The sequence below is a fragment of the Gymnoscopelus microlampas genome (genome assembly GCF_963454915.1).
Source record: "Gymnoscopelus microlampas genome assembly, chromosome: 6".
In the NCBI taxonomy this organism is placed as follows: domain Eukaryota; kingdom Metazoa; phylum Chordata; class Actinopteri; order Myctophiformes; family Myctophidae; genus Gymnoscopelus; species Gymnoscopelus microlampas.
In genome coordinates this window covers 14,536,598-14,558,189 of record NC_139943.1, presented here as the reverse complement: position 1 = coordinate 14,558,189, position 21,592 = coordinate 14,536,598, and the positions used below count along the sequence as shown (strand labels likewise).

Below are 21,592 nucleotides of genomic sequence, written 5' to 3'. Positions count from 1 at the left end.
AAACGCTATCTGCGCAAAATCTGCGCAGTTGCTATTCACAAAAATGTTCAAATGTGTGCGTGCCAGTGTTGCCATGTCCACGTATTATAAGCTACTTTGGGCTTATCTTTCTCTAAATTTGCTTGTAAATATCGGTAGTTGTGGGGAAGTGGGTTGCTGTTTTTTGGGCTTGTTTCTTAATGTTGTTTAAATTAAACCAGTGGTTCAATGACCAATGTCAAGGACCCTCAAATTAATATGTATTTGTGTAGACCCAAACTTCTGAAAATATGTTGTGCCAGAGACCACCATTCAAGATTTTGTGGATTTGAAAATATTCCTAAGTGTGTGATTTTTCTTTGAAAATAGTAGATCTATAAGCGATGCGACGTGTTGTGAGCTTGTAGATCTGCTATTTTCAAAGAGTGCTCATGCGGCCGCTTCTTTTAGGCTTGTTTTCATAGACCTTGGTTGCTTATTTCCCTTGCACAATCTGGCAACACTGGTGCGTGCGTGCGTGCGTGGTTCCGGAAGACGTGGCGCCAGCCCAGAATCAGATCATCATCGTATTCGGCAGTAGTTTAGAGACTGTGTTGTTGTGTGCTACAGTTCAACAGATATTTATTTTATTTTAAATAGTCTTTTAGTGATTTGCCAATTACCTCACTGCGGTCAAAATGATTTCTCTAACGGATTCACAAAGTAAGACGCATTTTATGGAAGTTCTGATTTGCTGAAAGTCATAATATTAGGCGTGCTAACTTTAGCATGAATGAATGAACTAGAGCAGTGTGGGTGGTGGTGGTGTGGGTCACTGTAGGGTATACTGTACAAGTTTGATCATAATATTGTACTTTGTATAATAATATTGTACTTGATCATCATATTAGGCGTGCTAACTTTAGCATGAATGAGAGCAGTGTGTTCTTCTGGTGGTGGTGGTGTGGGTCACTGGGGTTAATTTACTTGATCAGTCAGTGCAGTGATTTTCAACCTTTTTCATATCAAGGTCCATTATTAATTGAGATTTAGCCTCTCAGACCCAAGACTTAGAATATTTTGTTATTGTTGGACATTTTTGTATGGTACCAATAGGAGAGATAACAGGCAAAATACCAATTCTTCTACATTCTCTAATTGTGTAGACTTATTGTAAATTAAGTAATGCAGATGTTTAACAATAATTCAACTCTTGAGAGCGTAAAATTAAATATGTATGGTTTCATTTTACACTCAAGAGTTAAAGATCTATAAGGGTCCATTTGGTTACCAACTCTCCATCATTTAGCTGGAGACCACCTTGAACCCCCTCAAGGGCCGTTGGTGGTCCCCGGACCACTGGTTGAGAACCACTGAATTAGAGCAATGTGTTATTCTGGTGGTGGTCGTGGTGTGGGTCACTGTGGGGTTAATGTTCTTGATCAGTTAATGTGATTCATCTTTGTGACTTGTTGGTTCTAAAACTTATTTCAATTCACAGAAATCGGTATGGGATTGACGGGTTTCGGGGTGTTTTTCCTCTTCTTTGGGATGATGCTGTTCTTTGACACAGCTCTCCTGGCCATTGGAAATGTGAGTCGGTCTGTGATCTGATTATTACGACCGTGTTAATATGATTTATCTCCTCAGGGCTTTTTGTGTTATCCTTTTAGCACCATTGTATAATCGTACCACTGTACTATTTGCAGACTGTTAATAAAGTATTCAATCAATCAATCAATCACTTTCTTTGAACAGATCACTTTACTATGACTGGCCCATCTAGTATTTATGTTGTTGTATCCAGTGCATGCCAATTTGGAAATACATTTTATGTCATGACATTTCACAACTTGTTTTGTGTATATGTATGTATGTAGATCCTCTTTGTCGCAGGCCTGTCCTTTGTCATCGGTCTGGAGCGGACCTTTAGATTCTTCTTCCAGAGACACAAAGCCAAAGCCACAGGCTTCTTCTTGGGAGGAGTGATTGTGGTTCTCATCGGCTGGCCCATCATTGGAGTGGTCCTGGAAATCTACGGGTTCTTCCTCTTATTTAGGTTAGCTCAGTTGCCAATGAATGCTGTTTCAGTATTAGCCTACACATCCTGTGACCTTTATGAGATTTTGAACTCACCTTTTTTCTTTCTTTTCTTTTTCTTTACCAACATCTCTTCAACAGAGGATTCTTCCCAGTGGCTATCGGCTTCATCAGGCGGGTGCCTATACTGGGGTCTTTGCTCAACTTACCGGGGATCAGTAGTGTAAGTACAAAGACTGTTGTGATTTAGAATCCACTGTTGTGATCCTAAAAGCTCTCCTCTATTAAAGGTGGTGACTTGATTCAACTGTAGTCCCAGGTTTTCCAAAGGTGGCACACACGTATCCTGTTCATTTTCCCATAGCCCATATGCACACACATTGTGCATATCTTTGTGTAAACTATTTTAACCCCCCCCCAATTCTGTGCATTTCCCATTGCACATCCACGTTGCTGCTAAGAGGGTTTTAAAGAGTTAGTGTGGCTTAATCTCTGTTGAATGTTGTTATGCTGTTGCACAGTTTTGCAGACCTTGTTGCACCAACATTTTGCTGCTTGTACACCCCCCTTGATTCTTGAAGATAAAAGAGACAGACAACAGAAAACAGGATGAATGTATATCATTGTGTTGCATTAAAACAGCATCCATCATGATTGTCTCATCAACGCACGTGACAAGCTGATGCTAAAATATAATAAACTTAATTTGTATTGCACAGAGTCACAAAGTGCTGGACAGAAGCACCATATATATTGTGGAAATTGGAGTTTATGTTTAATTGTGGCTCATTCTCATTATCTTTCAGTTGGTAGACAAAGTTGGCGAGAGCAACAACATGGTATAACAATGAGCTGTTTGCGGCAGGAGGCACACATCTCCTACAACTGACTTCGGCCCTTACCAGCCAAAGCCAATAGTAAAGGTCAAGACTGTGAATCCAGACCATTTTCTTACATCATGGGGGGAAAGTGTTCCTTTGGACATTTGACAGACATCATGAAGTTTCCTTTGTTAAAAGGAAATAGTTTCATCTCATATGGACATTATCACTGAGATTTTGTAGTTTTTTTGAAGGCCCAAAGTCTGCTTCCATTTTTTTCATCATCCCCCACAAATGTATCCACTGATTAAAAACAGACATGTTGGGACCAACCACTGGATGCTTGGACAACTAGATAGGAGCAGTCGGGAGCCTGATAAAACGGCTTTTCTTCTCTAGACAAAAGTTTTCCGTTTTTGTTTCCTCAACTGGAACTGGAGTGTTACTGAAATTTTGTACAGCTGTTACATGAACCACCGTTTTTTGCTCTACCTGACCAAGATCAAACTGAGCTGCTGTGGAGATACACAGCAGGCCTCTAATTGGTCTCACATACAATGAGAGACCAACTCTAAATCTCTACTTTATGAATCACTTTCTATTTAAACATGAACTTTGTCGGAAAGACATTTTAATGGATGTAACTTTTGTAAATACATAACTTGAAATAAAGTTTGCTTTTTAATTTTTGCCTCAATCGTGCATTTCATATTGGATTCATACTTGGCTTTAACCACATTAACCCTGGTGTGCGTATTTTGAGCATTGACCTTGGTGTTCCTATTTTGGTCATGTATTTTCAATAAAATGGTGCATGCCTGGAATTCTTAGGGACAAGGCCACTAAGCATTTGTTTGGTGTTGTAGATTTTTGGAGGGCACAAATGCCAGGGAAGGGATGCCATCAAATAAAATAATGATTTTGAGGTCACAGAAATAAGAAATACATTAGTAAATTCTCTCTCTCTCCAGTGGCGTAGCCAGAACGCTAGCGTAGGCTAGGCTTAGGCAATGTACGCTCTGAAAATGTGCGGTTTTGGGTGGGTTTTTGGTGCGGGTTTGTGACTGATTTCGGATACTCTTATCAAAATGGCTGAATATATTAAAAACATATAAAAGGGGTGGGCAGAAAAAAACAAATGGGTGGGCCCAGGCCTACCTATGCCCACCTGTGGCTACGCCTCTCGCTCTCTCACTCCATATACTAGTGTGGTGGGCTCCTTTCTTTAGTAGTGAAAACTTGTTTCTTTTTTTTTTACTTTAATCCCTGTGTATATAACATGCACAGATTACACTAAATCAGACAACCAAACAGAACAATCTGATACATGGGCAGGGCTTAGCATGTATCAGTATTCTTCAAAGATGTCTCCTGAGTCCAATGAGCCATCAATCACGTGAATGGGATCAGTAGATGGTCATCCATGCACAAATCTCACCTTGATCCCTGAGATAACCCAATCATTTAAATTTGGAATGGCAGCCTCCAGCCTTATTTGAGTCAAACTAAGGTTACCGGGAATACACTAAGTTCATAAATGTATAAGTTCACCTCAACCACTTAAGATAAAAACCGACAAGTTGTGATCAAAAACTTTACCCGGGCACTTCTAACAGACTATCCAAAGTAAGACACCAGAGCCCTCATTGAGTTTGCACGTTTATTGCTACTTACTTATTGCAGGGGTTACTGATGTTTTGACAAGGGTCTTCCTCAGAATCAAGCTTGATTCTTTAACTGTGGAGCACCGAAACCCTTTCATTCGAAACATGGCTGGACTTCACGTTTGAGATGATGTGATACTAATCTGTTCCATTAATTTAATAGCAATGAATGAACAATTAAACAGCATATAACCTATACAGGTGCCAACAATATTGCTTTATTGCACATCAATACAGATTGATGTGTCTGGCAGATTGACACTACCAGACACAGACAAAAAATGAAATATTTTTATTTCACATTTTGAAACCTACCTAAGGTTTATTGGCTAAACAACCCACATACATAGGAATCTACGGTGGTGGACAGACAGACAAGGTGCAAGCTGTGTGCTATTTTGTGCCTGCTGCTGGGTTAGGTATACGGTAGGTATGTTTCCCCCTACTGTTCAGTTAAATATCCTTCAGGTCCCTCTGGATGCCCCACAGTGTGGTGGCGCTGTCCTGCAGTTGGGACACCTCGTCCTCTGTCAGGGTCATGTTGACCACGCTGCCCACACCATTGCTGTTCAGCACGCAGGGCAGACTCAGATACACTTCATCTTCAATCCCATACATGCCCTGTTAGTGGACACAAACAAGCTGCATGGTCCTGTATTTCTCAATTGACAGCACATGGTATGGACATGCAAAGAGTTATGGGTTGAGACCTACTGACTTCTGCTACCCATACGCAAAATAGGGCTGGGCATTATATCAATATTAGATCGTTTGGGATTTTTTTAGATAGTAATATCATGATATGGCATAAGTGCCATCTTTTCCTGGTTTTAAAGGCTGCCTTTTAGTAAAGTGATGACATTTTCTGACCTACCTTAACTGTCCTAGCTGTTCTATTATTTTCATTTACCCATGTAGTTATTCTATAGGCTTTACTGATTATTACCAAACATTGAATCGTGTGGATGGTGGGATCCACGTGGGAACACAGAATGGCTTCAATGTGGGTCTCAGACTTCATGTGTCCAGCCTATTCCCAATAAAGAATCTCAGATGTTTGCATATGAAGACAGTGTGCAGAAACTTTTTCCGCTACATGTTTGGCCCTAGTTTGGTCCTCTCTTACGCACCTGTCGCTTTGTATGTGTGAAAAAGGCTTTTTATCTCAAGTGTCCAGCCTATGACAAGTCACGAGTCATCTATGACATGATTCCAAATGTGGGCAAGGCTTCAGCCCAATCAGAGCCCTATTGACTTAAAATATTAAATTATATGCGGTCTACTGGCAGTGTGCACAAGCAATTTGGTGGTATGGGGCGGCCATAGCTGAATGGTTAGTGAGCCTGTCTAGGGAGCCAGAGGCCCTGGTTGCCCCAGGTTCGATTCCAGGCCATCCCAGCATATGTGTCGATGAAATGAAATTTGTCCCTGAGCAAGACTCTTAACCCTAATTGCTCACAGGTTCTCATTGGAAACAAGACCGCAAGGACTTTCATGAACGACCTGTTAAAAGGAATTATCCTTATCCTTACCCTTACCTATTTGGTTGAACATAGTGATATTTGATTCTGTCCAGTGCAAAATGTACTGTACACTGTCATGTTCTTGCAGTGTGCTTTAGATGATAGCTCTCTAAAGCCTTAGCTATACTTCATCCTATGACGGTGTAGCTCACAGAAAATAACTGATTTTGGTGAGCGACATTAAAACAGGCTTAATACTGCTTTTCAGAGCGTTATGTATCTTCATGTAATAATAATATGGCATGGAAGAATCACAATTTCTATTTGAGTTTTTGCTAAATGGGAATGAAAATAAGGAGATTTGCTTGGTTGTGTGTGGGGGGAGTGTTCACCTGGACCATGGCGGAGACGGGATGGATCCGGTTCAGGTTCCTGATCAGGCTCTCTGTCAGGTCAGCTACACTTAGTCCAATGGCCCAGTTGGTATAGCCTTTCAGTTTGATGACCTCATAGGCACTGAAGTAAACAGATGCACACAAGTCTTGACTACGTTGTACCATCTACTGTATAACAGTGGTTCTCAAACTTTGTAACATCATGGACTTGGTATGCATTGATTAGGCCAAGGACCCCATAACTCAAATTGAGCCAAACTTGGTTCCATTTGTACCCCGTCAGAGTTACAGACCTTTAAGGATCCATTTGGATCCTAACTATCAATGAGTTAGTTGGGGACCCACTGGAACTCCCTCAAGGAGCCCTGGGGGTCCCTGGACCCCACTTTGAGAATCACTGATCCATACCAAATGAGTAATGTGCATATCTTTTTGATTATTTAAACACTCTTTATAGGAAAGTTTTGATAAGATGAACAATTATAACGCATAAAAAAGCAAATAATGTTGCAACACTGAGAAACTATGCTTTTGACCAGATTTACTAGATACAGCCTGAGAGTTTGTACTGAATATATTATATAGCCGCTTGCCAGAGTGTTCAACGTAGAAGAGCTGTTCTTTTTGGCAAGTGACACCATCGTGCGATGGAGTATAAAATTAGGCTTTAGTGAATATTTTCCAACCTGTCCACCACCATTTTGTGTGTCTCCCTCCAGTTCTCACTGTCGATGTCAGTGCCGATGTCAGGGTTCAATGTCTGCAGGTTGACTCCAGCTACATTGGTTCCGCTCCACACAGGCACTGAAACACACAGGAACCTCTACCTCATCAACACTTTACATCATTGTCCATTATCCAAGTACCACTCACTGCTATTGTTCTTGAAGGTGTATTTGCATATGGGCACACACATACACATTTCCCCCCCAAGGATCAATAAAGTTTGAGCTTTTGAGCAATAATGTTGTCTAGTGTGGTCTTACCGCTGGTGTCTCCGTGCTCTCCCAGGATCCAGCCGTTGAAGCTGCTGGAGTGGATGCCCAGTTTGTCAGCCATCAGGAAGCGGAAGCGGGCCGAGTCCAGATTGGTGCCGCTGCCAATGATGCGGTGCTTTGGCAGACCGCTCAGCTTCCAGGTGACATAGGTGAGAATATCAACTGTGGGTGGGAAAGAACATCTGAAATTATGCCCTTGTGAGTTGTATTATAGTCTGTGTGTGTGTGTGTGTGTGTGTGTGTGTGTGTGTGTGTGTGTGTGTGTGTGTGTGTGTGTGTGTGTGTGTGTGTGTGTGTGTGTGTGTGTGTGTGTGTGTGTGTGTGTGTGTGTGTGTGTGTGTGTGTGTGTGTGTGTGTGTGTGTGTGTGTGCATGTGTCTATGGACAGATTTGTTGATAACACTTATATATTAGGATTTCAAGACCCTGATTGGGGATGTTTTTAAGGAGGAGTGTAGATGTTTCCAATTGGCTGTTTCATTTTAAGATATTTTAATTATAGAAATTTGTCATAATATGTGTCAATGTAACTTTTAAATTATGTTCTGCTACCTTTCTTGGCCAGGCCTACCTTGAAAAATAGATTCTATCTCAAAGGGCTTTTCCCTGGTTAAATAAATGTTACATACACCAACAGTACCTGGGTTGGACACCACAATGATGATGCAGTTAGGGCTGTATCTGACTATTTGTGGGACGATGTGTTTAAAGATGTTAACGTTCCTCTGAACCAGGTTGAGTCGGCTCTCTCCCTCCTGCTGACGGACTCCAGCTGTCACCACCACGATGCGGGAGCCGGCTGTAACAGAGTAGTCTGAAGAGAGGAGAGAAAGTAGAGTTGAACTGGTGCTGCAAGGTTATCCAGGTGATCCAGATGCAAGGAGACGGGGGAGTGAGAAGGATACATGAGGGGGGGTGAGTATACAGTCGTCCCCTGATCATAGGTTAAGGGCCAGACGTGGTTTAAAATGTTTTGTGTCTAATCTATGACAACGCAACGGGTTGTAAATAGGCACATGGCATAATGTTGTGGTAATAGGGGGAAAAAACATATTTAGCTGAACCATGCAACCATTTGAATAACCAAATTCAAGCCTAATTCCATTCTTTTGTCGTACGACTGTGTTGCTCACCAAAAATACTCTGAAAACTACTACTAAAAAACTGAAACTTCCACCAAGCGACATTGTCATACGATCAAATATAATCAGGTTTCAGTTTGGGGCCATCTTTGTTGAGTGTGTTAACAGTTATAAACTTGCCTTTGTCTGCAACAATCTTGGGAGTCTTCAAGAAGAGGCTTCCATGCTGCAGGTCCATCATCTCTCCTTTCAGTTTGTCTTCCATCACATCTACCAGGGCCAGCTCATCAGCCAGTTCCTACATACACACCACAGGACATCTTAACTCTATACTACATTTTAATCTCCCTATGGACAAAATATTATAGTTGTGAAAAGGACAGATGAAGTCCACTTCACAACTCACTGATGCAACATACTGTAGGTATTATGTCTATTTAAAAAAAATGTCTTCTTCCCAGAATGCCTACACAATGAAGTTCAAATGATTGTTGTTTCTGCATTGTGACAATGAGGCTTTGGAATAAATGAACAAAGCTGCACCTGACCTATCCTCTATATTCATGGTTATTTACTGCACATTTCACAGAGCAGTACTACTATTACTACTGATACTACCTCATTAATCTAAGTTAAATGAATTGTGCTGAACTGCAACAAAATGAGGTGAGTGTGTACCTAGCATTCTAACCACACCAACAAGGAGAGAGTGGCAGCATAATACCCAGACAGACCTCAGACAAGGTAATCCGTTGTCAGCCTGGAAGACTGGGTATTACACAGTAAAATCCGGTGTATAAAAACAGACTACAATTTGAGAGATAGACACACAGATTTTACTTTGTGCCCTTCCTTTGACACTGGGGAGGGTAATAGGGGGGATCTTACCCTGAGCAGGATGCTGACAGCACAGGCCATGCCCACCTGGCCAACCCCCACCACTGTCACCTTGTTCCTGGGGGGTTCAACGGGACCACTGAACAGTGGGGTGAGCAGCTGCTGCAGAATTGAGGCCATTTTCAGTGCTAGAGGGAGAGGACAGTGAGCGAGCAAAGGGGGGCAGCCACAGAGGGAGAGAGGGAGGGTGAGAGATAAAAGACAAAATGTCGGTCCCAGACATACCCTCAGACAAGTGTTGGATGTCACACAAACACAGCCGGGACAAGCTGTGCTACTGTCAGTAGCAAACTTCAGAAATACTGCATTCAGGAGTCAGCCAGGACATATAGCTTTTTCCTGTAGCTCTCTAGAGGATAGACGCATCTAGGGATTAGAGATTAAAGTTGACATTCGATTCATTTAGCACTAATGGAACTGTGTCCTTCCTGACATCTGAATCCATTATTTACACAGGAAAACAGACTCGTCTCAGACATTACCCTCCTGCAGAGTTCACCCCAAAAAGACACAGAGCTATGCCTCACAAACAAACAACAAACATGGTATACTTGCATTGTTCAGTGAAGCTCCGAGCTGCAAGGTATATATACCAAAATACAATCAGCATGGTAAGCTAAAAGGAGACCTAAGGTGCGCGTGCACAGAGCTCAGTAAACCCAGCATCCGCAAAGCCTCATAGGCTCGCTGTTAGCAGTGCAATCCAGTCCGTCAGCTGCTGCACAGAGCACATGTGACTCAGACCAGACCAAGGTGTTGCATTCACACAGGGTTCTTGCTCATCTTCCTCCTCACCCTTCCTGCCCAAATGGAGGGACGCCCTAATTAGATAGCAACCTTGATGGACTGCCTGCAGACTGTTGAAGGAGTTAACAGTAATCCCTTAACCCAGTCACCATCTGCTGCACCAACACCCCACATGACCAACACACCTAGTGTCTCTCTCTCTAATATCTTGTGACACTATATGTACAGTATGCAGGTGAAGGGACGTATGAAACAAGATAAATGTCTCAAAGGAGTGGGATGTCTGATTTAAACAGTCACACCTGGTTTGAGTTAAACTTAAGTAGAGCTGGGTGTGACTACATACCTGACCTGTTGTGCATTAATCGATGCACATAGGATAAATCAGTCATCCTCACAAGCATTCAAAGGAGGACAGCCTCTGCCCTGTCATGACTGTACGTTTTTTTTACGTGTTTCCTAAAATTACATAGCCTGGAAACCAGACAAACGTAAAAAAAGGGGGGGCCACTGATATTAGTCTGGCCTTGCCAATCTACGTATTATACACCAAAGGCATGGCAAGCAGAATATAGCCGCATCAGAAAATAAAATATCTTTTGACCCGAAATAAAATATCTTTTGACCCGAAACCTTTGGCTGTCGTCTATCCTGCAGTCAGGCCTGTTAGTTTTACACCGTTAAAAACAGTACAGAATCATACAGTACATACAATACCATACAGTGTACAGAACCATTCAATATCATGTGTTACTCAATGCAGGACAGTGCAGTAGACACAGTACATGGCATAATATTTATGTCCGATGCAGGACCATAGTGTATCATGGCTAGTGTTTGGTTCACCAGCATACATTAGAACTAAGCCTATTGTAATGTTGGTAGGTACTTATGCACTACTAAATATCACGGTGCACCACAAAACATGGTTAAACATACTTGACAAACACTTGACTACAAATAGCAGCTACAATAAAATGGCAGACCCTTATAATAAAGGGTCTTTTTACACAAATTAAGCACATTTGATTGACACTATTGTGATTTATATAATCTTACCACAGTGGCAAAGTATTGCAAGGTAAATAGTGAATTTGTATGTTAGGATACACACTCAAGTAAGAACAGCTATTGCAATCTTAGCCACTCGTTTGGTGCTCTAATAGAGCTGGGGATAAATGATCATTTGCATAAGTTCCTTCTGGGAGTACCAGCTCCCTGGTGGTAAGAGTTGGTACTCCCCAACAGGAAGTATGGCAGATCAGAGGCTATCTTCTGAGATAGTCTTATTATCCCTGGTGCATGGATAATGCGACTAAAAATGGCAAGGGTAGACATTATTGATGCCATTAAATTAATGATTGTACAGAAGGTGATAAACCCATCCTAACATGTCAAAATAAGGTGTTTATGATTAAAAATGCTTTAAACCGAAAAAACGAAACATTTGAAATATGGATATACTAGGTTTCTGCCCAACAGCGACGATATGTATAGATCACATCACAAACACACTGACATTCTCTTGCAAGGGTCTAAGGATTTCCAATACAAATATATGGCGACATTGCACATTTTTTCTGTTCTAAATATTGTCCCTTCAATTTCACTAACAGTATGGTAAATCTTACCCTTGATGTGCTGTTGTCTGTATCAGGTCCTCTCTTAGCCCTGCTACAGTTGTCTGGCTGCTCCTGCTACTACTGATGACTGGATTTAATTGACTAAGCCTTTTCATCCCCTACTAGGACTCAAATCTGGCACTCATGACACCTCAGGTAGTACAGTGCTCACTTGTTCCCTTGTGGAGAAAGAGAAAACTTTAATGTCAACGCAAAAGACCACACAATGTTTCCAAATTCTCTTTTATTTTAACATTGACCTACAATCCGGTGGCAACACCTGCTGGTCTACAGTTCACCTTTATAGACCTCCAAAGAGGAAATAGCAGTTCCTCGTTTAAAAGTTTTGACAAGTCTGACAAGAAGCCCAGTGCAGGTGGGCGTCAGGACAGCTTGTGGCTGTAACAGGCAAAAGACTCGTGCACTGTGTGCAGTGCTGGGTACAAGGCTGGGGTGTGTTAAGGCTTTTATATTGTGCGGGGTTTTAAGGCTGCTCGTGTTATTCCGTCAGTCCCAGCTTCTTCTTCAGGGATTCTGGCATCTCCGGGGGAGGGGGGCGAGGCAGACGGAAGTACACTTTGACAGAATCGTAGATGAACCACTGCAGGGCGGTCAGGGTGCCGATCATTATGATACGAGCCACCAGACCCTTCCACACACCTGGGATAGGGGAAATGAGGACAAGGGTTTACAGTCAGCCTAAGCCGTCATGTGATACAAACAGTAGTAAAACAAAAAGGACACTTTATTGAGGGGGTCCTACACTTAAAGAAATCCACATTTACACAATTTGAAGACTCTGGTCTGAGGTCAATATGATGCATCATGGGGGTGTAAAACTGCAAGCTATAGGTCATATCACACTGTAGCTGAGGATTATTCTTCATGCAACAAATATCACATACTGTATAACATTTGAAACTGACATTTGAATTTCTTCATATTTTTTTCTTTTGCCATTATGTCCTTAAGTTCTTCTAATACCTAGAAATGATCAAATAGACATTTCCAGATATGCACAAACATCCTGCAATGTGTTTTATCTGAACTACTAATGACTGTCCGCTCCCCAGACTGTCTGCACTGGTTGTGGTCCAGTGAAGGAGCCAGTGCAGCTCTGTGGGCTGAGGAGCGGGTAGACTGTTCTCACACGCCAATGACTCAAGCACCTCCAACTGTACAGCCTAGAAAGCTGCTGGGGGTCTCTGAGCAGCCGCAACACTCTGGACAGAGATCAGCAGCAGCCCAGGAGCGCCCCCCAGAGGTGGATCTAAGGAACGTGTTTCACTCTGGTGTTTGCAAACCATTGCTCATATGATGTCAGGCTTACAGAGGACCACTTTTACTCACCCATGGGTCCCAGCTTCTTGAGCACCTGCATGGCTGTGCTGCCACTCTCCTTGTTGAGCACAGACACCACTGAGTCAGCGGGATGCGACACGATGGCACAGAACACGCCGGCTGCATTGCGGTGCACAGAGAGGAAACACGGGTCAGCCAAGAACACAGGTCTGATAGGCTTTGGCATGTTTAGCATACACTCCTTATCTTCAGGACAACGTACTGAGTTTAAAAACAGAACCTGGTGTGCTAGCCCATAAAAAAGGTTAATACAAAAAAGGGGGGGAAAAGACCTTAATTGTGGAATTCACAATCTGACTTTATATCTCGGACTCAGATTAGAATGAGTTTTTTCCTCACAGCTGTAAAACGGGCAATTGTGAGAAAAATACCCTCAGAATACTGAGATATAAAGTCAGATTTCTGACTTAACAGTGGCAGGAATAGGCTTTTATAGTCTGGTTCTATAAAAAGAGATCACATTACAGCTGCATTTTCCATACTACAACCCAGGACTTATTTGAATGAATATGTATGGTAGAGCATATGTTTATACAATATAACTAGAACATCTGCAGTGGTTGGGGGTGGTCTCCCTCCTCTTCCATTGAGACATTTAGACCCTGGTGTCGAACAGGAAACTTACGGTATAACATGTGAAACTGACCGTTTTATTTCTTCATACTTTGCCATACATTCTTCTAATTTCTACTAGAAATGATCAAATTGATTTCCAGATATGCACAAACATCCTGCAATGTGTTTTAGCTGAGCTGCTAATGACTGTCCGCTCCCCAGACTGTCTACACTGGTTGTGGTCCAGTGAAGGAGCCAGTGCAGCTCTGTGGGCTGAGGAGCGGGTAGACTGTTCTCACACGCCAATGACTCAAGCACCTCCAACTGTACAGCCTAGAAAGCTGCTGGGGGTCTCTGAGCTGCCGCAACACTCTGGACAGAGATCAGCAGCAGCCCAGGAGAGCCCCCCAGAGGTGGATCTAAGGAACGTGTTGACAATGTCAATAAAGTTATTTGAAGCAGATGGTGCACTTGATTGGACACTAGAGCCAAATTTGCAGTAGTTAGGACATCGTTGTAATTACGCCTATCCATCGGGAGAGGGTGACAATGGGCATAACTTATGGACTGTAGCTTTAACAAGCTGCGGTACTGTCAATGTCGGACTCACCGATGTAACCGGCCACGAAGGTCACCACTAGCTGCTCCGACTTGGTGCACTCGCTGCGGGGCTTGGGCACAACGTATTTATAGAGCACCTCCACAGTCCTCTCAAAGCAGGCAAACTTCATCATGGTGTAAGGAATCTGCCTCATCCACAGCGGGACCACGCCTTTGTAGAAACTGCAGCAAGATGAAACATAACCACTTGAACCTTATATACACACACTTTGTTGACCGGGGTACCCCAGAGGTCTATCTCCTTGGCCCCCTTCTTTTTCTCCCCACTCTACACAGAATTTCTGCGCCGAAAATAGCAGATCTATAAACTCGGCTACTGCTATTTTCACAGAATGTTCACCTATCATGACATGCCCAGAATTTAACCACTGGAACGCTAGGGTTCAAGTGGTTAAAACTGAACAGAATGATTTGAATGAAATATGACAATTTCCCTTGCAGCCAGAATCTACAGTTGTAAATGATGTCCGCTCCCCAGACTGTCTACACTGGTTGTGGTCCTGTGAAGGAGCCAGTGCAGCTCTGTGGGCTGAGGAGCGGGTAGACTGTTCTCACACGCCAATGACTCAAGCACCTCCAACTGTACAGCCTAGAAAGCTGATGGGGGTCTCTGAGCTGCTGCAACACCCTAGACAGAGATCAGCAGCAGCCCAGGAGGGCCCCCCAGAGGTGGATCTAAGGAGCATGTTTTCTCTGAAATCTTTTAAATGAAAATGAAGTCAAACTGGAGGTGTGCATAGTTGCAGAGTTTTCCGCTTTCAGCACCCTCTGGTGGACACATTTGTGGACACTGGCCACTTTGCAGTGGCTCAGCTAAATGATATGAAATCGAAGCAAACAAATTCAGCACATATCAGAACACTCACGCCCAGAGCCCCTCCTCAGCATGCATCTTGGGTGCACACTCTCGCAGGGTGTTGGCGTAACCAGGCTTGGTCTGGATGCGCACTTTACATGCCTCCATGGGTGCCAGGGCAATGTCCGCAAAGAACTCTGCACTGGCAGATGCAGCCAGGTAGAGAGACGTCCTCCAGAGGTAGGCATTCTCCTGTTTAGTTCCAAACAGAGAGGGAGACAGAGACAGACATGTCAATCTATATGCACACTCATCCATTTATCTTGATCATTATGATACAAGTCACCAGACCCTTCCACACACCTGAGGGGTCCTACACTTACAGTAAATTGCAGTTTTACACCCCCATGATGCATCATTTTTCCAACTAGGTCATGTCATCCTATAGCTGAGGATCATTCTTCATGCAACAAATATCACATACTGTATACTGACAGTTTTATCTCTTCATACTTTGCCATACGTCCATAAGTTCTTCTAATACCTAGAAATAATCAAATTGATTTCCAGATATGCACAAACATCCTGCAATGTGTATTAACTGAACTGCTAATGACTGTCCGCTCCCCAGACTGTCTACACTGGGTGTGGTCCAGTGAAGGGCCAGTGCAGCTCTGTGGGCTGAGGAGCGGGTGGACTGTTCTCACACGCCAATGACTCAAGCACCTCCAACTGTACAGCCTAGAAAGCTGCTGGGGGTCTCTGAGCTGCCGCAACACTCTGGACAGAGATCAGCAGAAGCCCAGGAGCGCCCCCCAGAGGTGGATCTAAGGAACGTGTTTCATTCTGGTGGTACACAGATACAGTATTCACCTGTAATGACATGGTGTCCAAAATAGGGGCATCTGATTGAGAATGTATGTATAACCCAAATGTAAATATTCGTTTGGGCCTTTCAGAAGTGCATGGTGTTAAAAATCATATAAGTTAAAATTCTGAAAAGGCCTTGACATGTATTGGAAGACACGTGATCTCCTGATGTTTGAACTGGAGACAGCTTGAGACGCATTAAGTTTAAAGTGCATGACACGGCAACAATGACTTCAGTGCTTATTGTGCCAGATTTTATATTCAACATGAATCTTGATCAAAAGAGCTTGGTTAAAATCAATTAAAATAAAACAAAAAGGCTCTAAATAAGCACAATAGATCATCCCGGTGATCATACAGTCTAAACTATTTCAACATTTCATCTCTTCTGCAAGAGATGAAGAGTCAAATATTTAGCAACTCAATGAGTTATCATCATCTACCCAAATCCTGCCCTCAAGCCTAAATTACATGACAGTTATTTTTGGTGAGTGATACCATTGTACCATTAAGTATTATTTAGACACAAGTCCACAATGAGCAATGCTTACCTCTCCCAGAAGGTCACTGTAGACTTGCTTAAAGACCTCATAAAAGCCAAACTTGCAGAGGCCCTGCATAGAGTATCCAATGAAGGTTGGAGCCCAGCCCTTTGCCAGCCCACGAACACCATCCTCTTTCACTGTAATTGAGAACCCTTTGAAGATACTCTGGTACTTTGCAGGGTCTACCTAAAAGACAAAATAAATATAGATTGACATGAGTGCTTATGATTTTGAGGTGAGAATGCCACAAAGACAAAATATTGTTCATCATGATTGGATGTTCGAGTCCGAATGAAATACATCTGAACATAATAATGTAGTCCATTTTTGTTTATGAATGTAGAAAATGAAACACTCGCCTCCCACACTAATGGGGTCAGTTAGAAGAACAATGATTTATTGCACCCTTAAATGTGCTGCAACGTTTCAGGGCCACATGCCCTATATCAGTCTGAAATGTCACAGCACATAAGTATATTGATTTATGATGCAGGTATACTTAATTTGTGTTCAATCCTGATTTGTTAATTTTGTCTTGAATATATATTTTTTCTTGTGCGTCTGTGTATTAATCCGTTTTTTTTAAAAGTTCGATGTCACAATACGTGAGAAAAAAGTGGAAAAAACGGTATACCCCCTTTATTTGAATACACAATAAGACGTTTTGTTTTCATATATTATCTTCAATCAAAACGTGCAAATACAAAAATACAGACCTGCAGTCGGCACTTGACCAGATCAAGGGGTACAACTGCTGTATGTGTGAGTCCGCAGCTGAGAATGCCCCCGAAGCCGCAAAAGGCATAGTATTTAGCAGACCCAAACTCGCAGCTCACATCTGGAGAGTCTGTAGTGAACACACAAACACCATGCTATCATTTATATACAGTACCTATATACAGTACAATGTACTGTATGTACAGTACATAGTATACACAAATTGTACACACATATACATACTGTATATGTATATTTTGAGGAAGTCCCATGCACACAGCACCTAACAAAAGAAACTCACTTATTGTTATTCCATTATATTTTTTGTTAGATTGTATTGCTTTTTTCCTATTGAATTGTTGCTGCAATGTCGAGGAGCCGAAATCCAAGAACTTTACTCTTTTATACCTGGGATGTATTATGTAACAATAAAATATTCAATCTGTTAGCCTGCATCACTCATCACACTGTTAACCATGAAACCTGAAGTTCCATTTTGACTGATTAAATACCCTGTTCATGCAAAGTATACCACTGATCAGGTGTAGTAATGAATATGGAAAGGCAATTAATGGAATTATGGAATAGAGGCTCATTGATGGGGGTGTTGTGTTATCTTAGGCATCTCTCTCGCTCTCAAAAGAAAAACATACGGTTAACTCACAATACGATTTATTATTCATCCATGACGTTAGTGGCATCTCCGTAATGGGTTAAGAGATATCAGTAGCTTTCAAATGTGATCAAAGTCACTAGTATGGCGAGGTCAAAGTGCAATCAAAAACAAAGATATCCATGCGACCTCGGCTTTAGGTCACAGACCTGTCACCTGAATCCCAGGTGCTGCAGTGTGTGGTACACATACCGGATACAAAGTCACAACCATCTCTTTCTAACTGAAAAAATAGTGGGGGATCTGTCAGATTAGGCTACAGGACATCAATCTCTTCCTGCTGAAATGCTGAATCAAAGGTTAAAATAACATTGACACCAGCATCACATGACACCATTCTGCCGCCGACGTCGGCCACTTTTGACAGGATAAAGAAGAGAATTACCGGCCACTGCAGCAGCTGCCAGCCTCCGTCCTCCCTCAGGTACAGGGCTTGGTTCTGGCTCATGGACTTTTTGTAGTGTGAACTGTGGGGCACTGAATGGGTTGGCCCGGGCAAGGTGCAGCAGCGCAGTCGGATACATGGTGTCCTTGGCTGGATAAGCTGTACTGAAGTACAAAAGGAGATTTAAGTGAGCATTTACTACAGCACATCAACTGGCTTGTTGAAGCAATGCTAATGACGTAACAGTGTTGGGCAATGGGCTTGCTAAGCTACTATTACTCTTTATTTAAAAAAAAGGAATTGGCTAGCTAAGCCACTAGCCTAGTTACTCTTGTACCTTAGGTATTTTGCAACTAATGGGGTTGGTATAATGCGGCTGAGGACACGCTGAGACACTCAGTGATTGAATAAAACATGCCTGTGTAAAAGCTGACATTTATGGATTATTCCATCTCATTTGGTGTGATGAACAAAATGCACTCAAACTCATCTGTTTTATGTTCATGTGCCACTGAAAATGTAGTGATTCTTTTTTTGTCAAGGTACACAAATCTACAAAAAACTAAGTTATTACATAATGCCGGTTACCTTTAGTTCCATCTTTTTTCCCCTGCTTGTACTAGATTTAATTACAGCACATTCTGTATCCTGCATAAGAATTCTTGTTCCACCTTGTTGTATCTACTAGTTGTGTGTTAGCACTTAGCATAGTCTTTGAGGAACATGTCCCACCAACATTTCGCTGCTCATTGTAGCCTACCTTTAGAGCGAATGCCAAATAAACCCCATTTTGACTCATAGCAGATCTACAAGCTCACAATGTGTGAACTCGTAGAGATCTGCCATTTTCAAAAGATTTTTATACATTTGAAAACTTGTGAAACGGGACATTCTGAGTACTTTCTATTGTTGGTACTTTAAGTAGATTGTGATACCAATACGTTTGTGGTTTTACTCAAGTACATTTCGAATTCCTGACTTCAATAATCAATAATCAATAATACAATATTTATATCTGCAGTGGTTGGGGTGTCGGTAGGGCACCTACTGGTTTACAAAGTAGTACTACCTGCAGATCATAAATGCAACCATATCTCCCCTGCATCTATTCTTGCCTGAGCGGTAATAATCACGGGGGAGAGACTTGGGTACGAATCCCGAGTAGGCCAAAGGCCATGCAGTAAAAGTTACGGATCGCAGCTTTAACTGCCAACACACACACTGCTTGCCAAGCACGTTTCTCTGGAAGCCAGTGTAGCGTCAATACTGCAGCAAATATACACTATTTAACATCAGTCGACTAACTTTATTCAATAGAAACGACGCTTTTATCCCATCCTACCATACATAATGCCACTATCTGTACTTTAGTTTGGTATATATAGACATACTTACTCTTCAGACTTTGCTGTACAATATGGCGCTGCCGCTGTGGGCCTCCGTCTGTAATAAAAAGGGTGAACGTCCGTGTTGCCAGATTTTGTGAGAGATTTAAGAAGCCGGGGCTATGAAAACAAGCCCAAAAGAAAGAACTTAGGTCACATGAGCACTTTAAACCTATATGCGTCGGCTATTTTCAAAAACTCTTGCAATGAAATGTGGAATCTTTTTTTAAACATTCTAGCACAACAAAGCACAAAACACTTATGAAAATATTTGAGAACCACTGGTGGCTCAAGCTCAAAATAATCAAAACATTTGGAAGCAAGACTAAATAAGCAAGTACACTTTAGAAACAAGCCCAAAAATCCACAACCCACAACTACGAACTTTTACAAGCAACTTTACAGAAACACAAGTCCCAAATTGCTTATAGTAAGCGCACATGGCAACCCTGAGAACCACAGCCGACTGCAAGCATCCGGTCCAGACTAGCCTACGAAAGTTGGCTTTCTTGTCATTGCCTCGCCCGGCATGTCGGTTTATTATAAGCGACTTTGGGCTTATGTTTCTGAAAATTGTGAAGTTGCTTGTACATATTGGTGGTTGTGGTTTTTCGGGCGTGTTTAAGTCTAGTTGCTTATTTGGGCTTGCTTCACAATGTTTTAATTATTTAACCAGTGGTTCTCAAATATTTTCATGTCCGAAATTGATATTTATTTATCCCCATTAATATGTATTTGTCTCCTACCCCCCTTTAAGTGCTTAGTTTAAAGTGCCCTAGCTGCTTCTTTTGGGCTTGTTTTCTAGACGGGTTGCTTATTTCTCTAACAAAATCTGTGAGTGCCTAAACTCCGCCCGTCAGAACTACCGCGGAGATAAAACCTTAAAACATTGTCGAAAACCAATCAAAAACGTCACACACAAAAATAAACCCCACAAATGAGCGTGATTTTAAAATCTTCAAAAATGCATATGCATCAACATATGTGTTAGCCTATGTGTCAAAAGTATATAACAAAATAAATGTAAAAATATCAACATCTATATATTTTCATGAATGGCCATGGGTAAACAACATTCTTCCTTCCTGTTTCATCCATGTCCTGCTGGTCATTAACAGATGATGATGCATACATATCTCAGATGATCACTTAATCTTAATGTAGGATCCAATAATTCCTTTACAGACTCTCAAATAGTTTTGCTCAGGACCCATTTTTTACCAGTCTGGACCCAGAGCACTGAAATCACAATCTTCCCCAAAACTATTGTTGTAAATCTTCACCTAATAATATATATGTTTTTACTTTACTTTATTAGTTTGGTTTTATTTTACAAAAGTTCAATCAGTATATTAGATTTAAGACACAGTAGCAACACATTTGGCAAAAAAACAAATTTATTTCATGATACACCATATACATCATAAATAAAAACAGATTCAAAATCCTTACCCACATAATCCGCCATTTCTGTCCATCATTAGAGAGCTGCCTGATGAAAACCCAAATCGTTTTAAGTAAACAAGGTTTAGATTACAATACGTTAGCACTTGTATATTTCACGTATTGCTTTCACATTATACATAAAGCTGCAATCTATAACTGTCATCACCTACCTGGGATTCAAACCCATGTCTGCAAGCACCAACATTTTTACTGTTTGGAGCTATAAAAGGACAGCTCGTTTGAGTAGAGGCTAAACTGCATTTTGACTTTTCTATACCTGTTGTCTGAGGAACCGTAACAGACCGTAACAGACTTACTCTAGGCCTACCCATTAAATGTAACAATAAACATTGAACCTCGGGCAACCAGTAGTTAGTGGCCCTACTCGACCACAGGATAACCTTGTGTCAATAGAAGAGCAGGTAGACCGACTAGAACTACTGCAGATGTGCTAGTTATATTGTATTGGCATACTCTGCCATACATTTATCAAAATAACATTTTATTCACAAAAACATTATGGATTGCAGCTTTAAAATGTGCTATAAAAA

At 41.8% G+C, this 21,592-nt stretch overlaps 3 protein-coding genes across 3 annotated transcripts; 1 reads left to right on the top strand and 2 right to left on the bottom strand.

Moving 5' to 3' along the window:
* Window positions 1-527: 527 nt before the first annotated feature.
* On the top strand, window positions 528-3,504 carry LOC311048013 (vesicle transport protein GOT1B-like). Its single transcript, XM_084060992.1, has 5 exons — window positions 528-681; window positions 1,460-1,551; window positions 1,839-2,017; window positions 2,140-2,221; window positions 2,805-3,504. The coding sequence occupies exons 1-5, from the start codon at window positions 657-659 to the stop codon at window positions 2,841-2,843; spliced, it is 417 nt and encodes a 138-aa protein (XP_083917118.1). The 5' UTR covers window positions 528-656; the 3' UTR covers window positions 2,844-3,504.
* A 1,168-nt stretch (window positions 3,505-4,672) lies between these two features.
* On the bottom strand, window positions 4,673-11,795 carry ldhbb (lactate dehydrogenase Bb). The gene is made up of 8 exons (XM_084060987.1): window positions 11,696-11,795; window positions 9,309-9,445; window positions 8,601-8,718; window positions 7,979-8,152; window positions 7,328-7,501; window positions 7,028-7,145; window positions 6,339-6,462; window positions 4,673-5,104 (listed from the first exon to the last, which is right to left on the bottom strand). Exons 2-8 carry the CDS (start codon window positions 9,435-9,437, stop codon window positions 4,937-4,939), a joined length of 1,005 nt encoding a protein of 334 aa, XP_083917113.1. The 5' UTR covers window positions 9,438-9,445; window positions 11,696-11,795; the 3' UTR covers window positions 4,673-4,936.
* A 118-nt stretch (window positions 11,796-11,913) lies between these two features.
* On the bottom strand, window positions 11,914-19,662 carry slc25a3b (solute carrier family 25 member 3b). The gene is made up of 8 exons (XM_084060986.1): window positions 19,606-19,662; window positions 18,211-18,374; window positions 17,152-17,282; window positions 16,442-16,621; window positions 15,091-15,272; window positions 14,214-14,386; window positions 13,037-13,147; window positions 11,914-12,346 (listed from the first exon to the last, which is right to left on the bottom strand). The coding sequence occupies exons 2-8, from the start codon at window positions 18,347-18,349 to the stop codon at window positions 12,186-12,188; spliced, it is 1,077 nt and encodes a 358-aa protein (XP_083917112.1). The 5' UTR covers window positions 18,350-18,374; window positions 19,606-19,662; the 3' UTR covers window positions 11,914-12,185.
* Window positions 19,663-21,592: the final 1,930 nt, after the last annotated feature.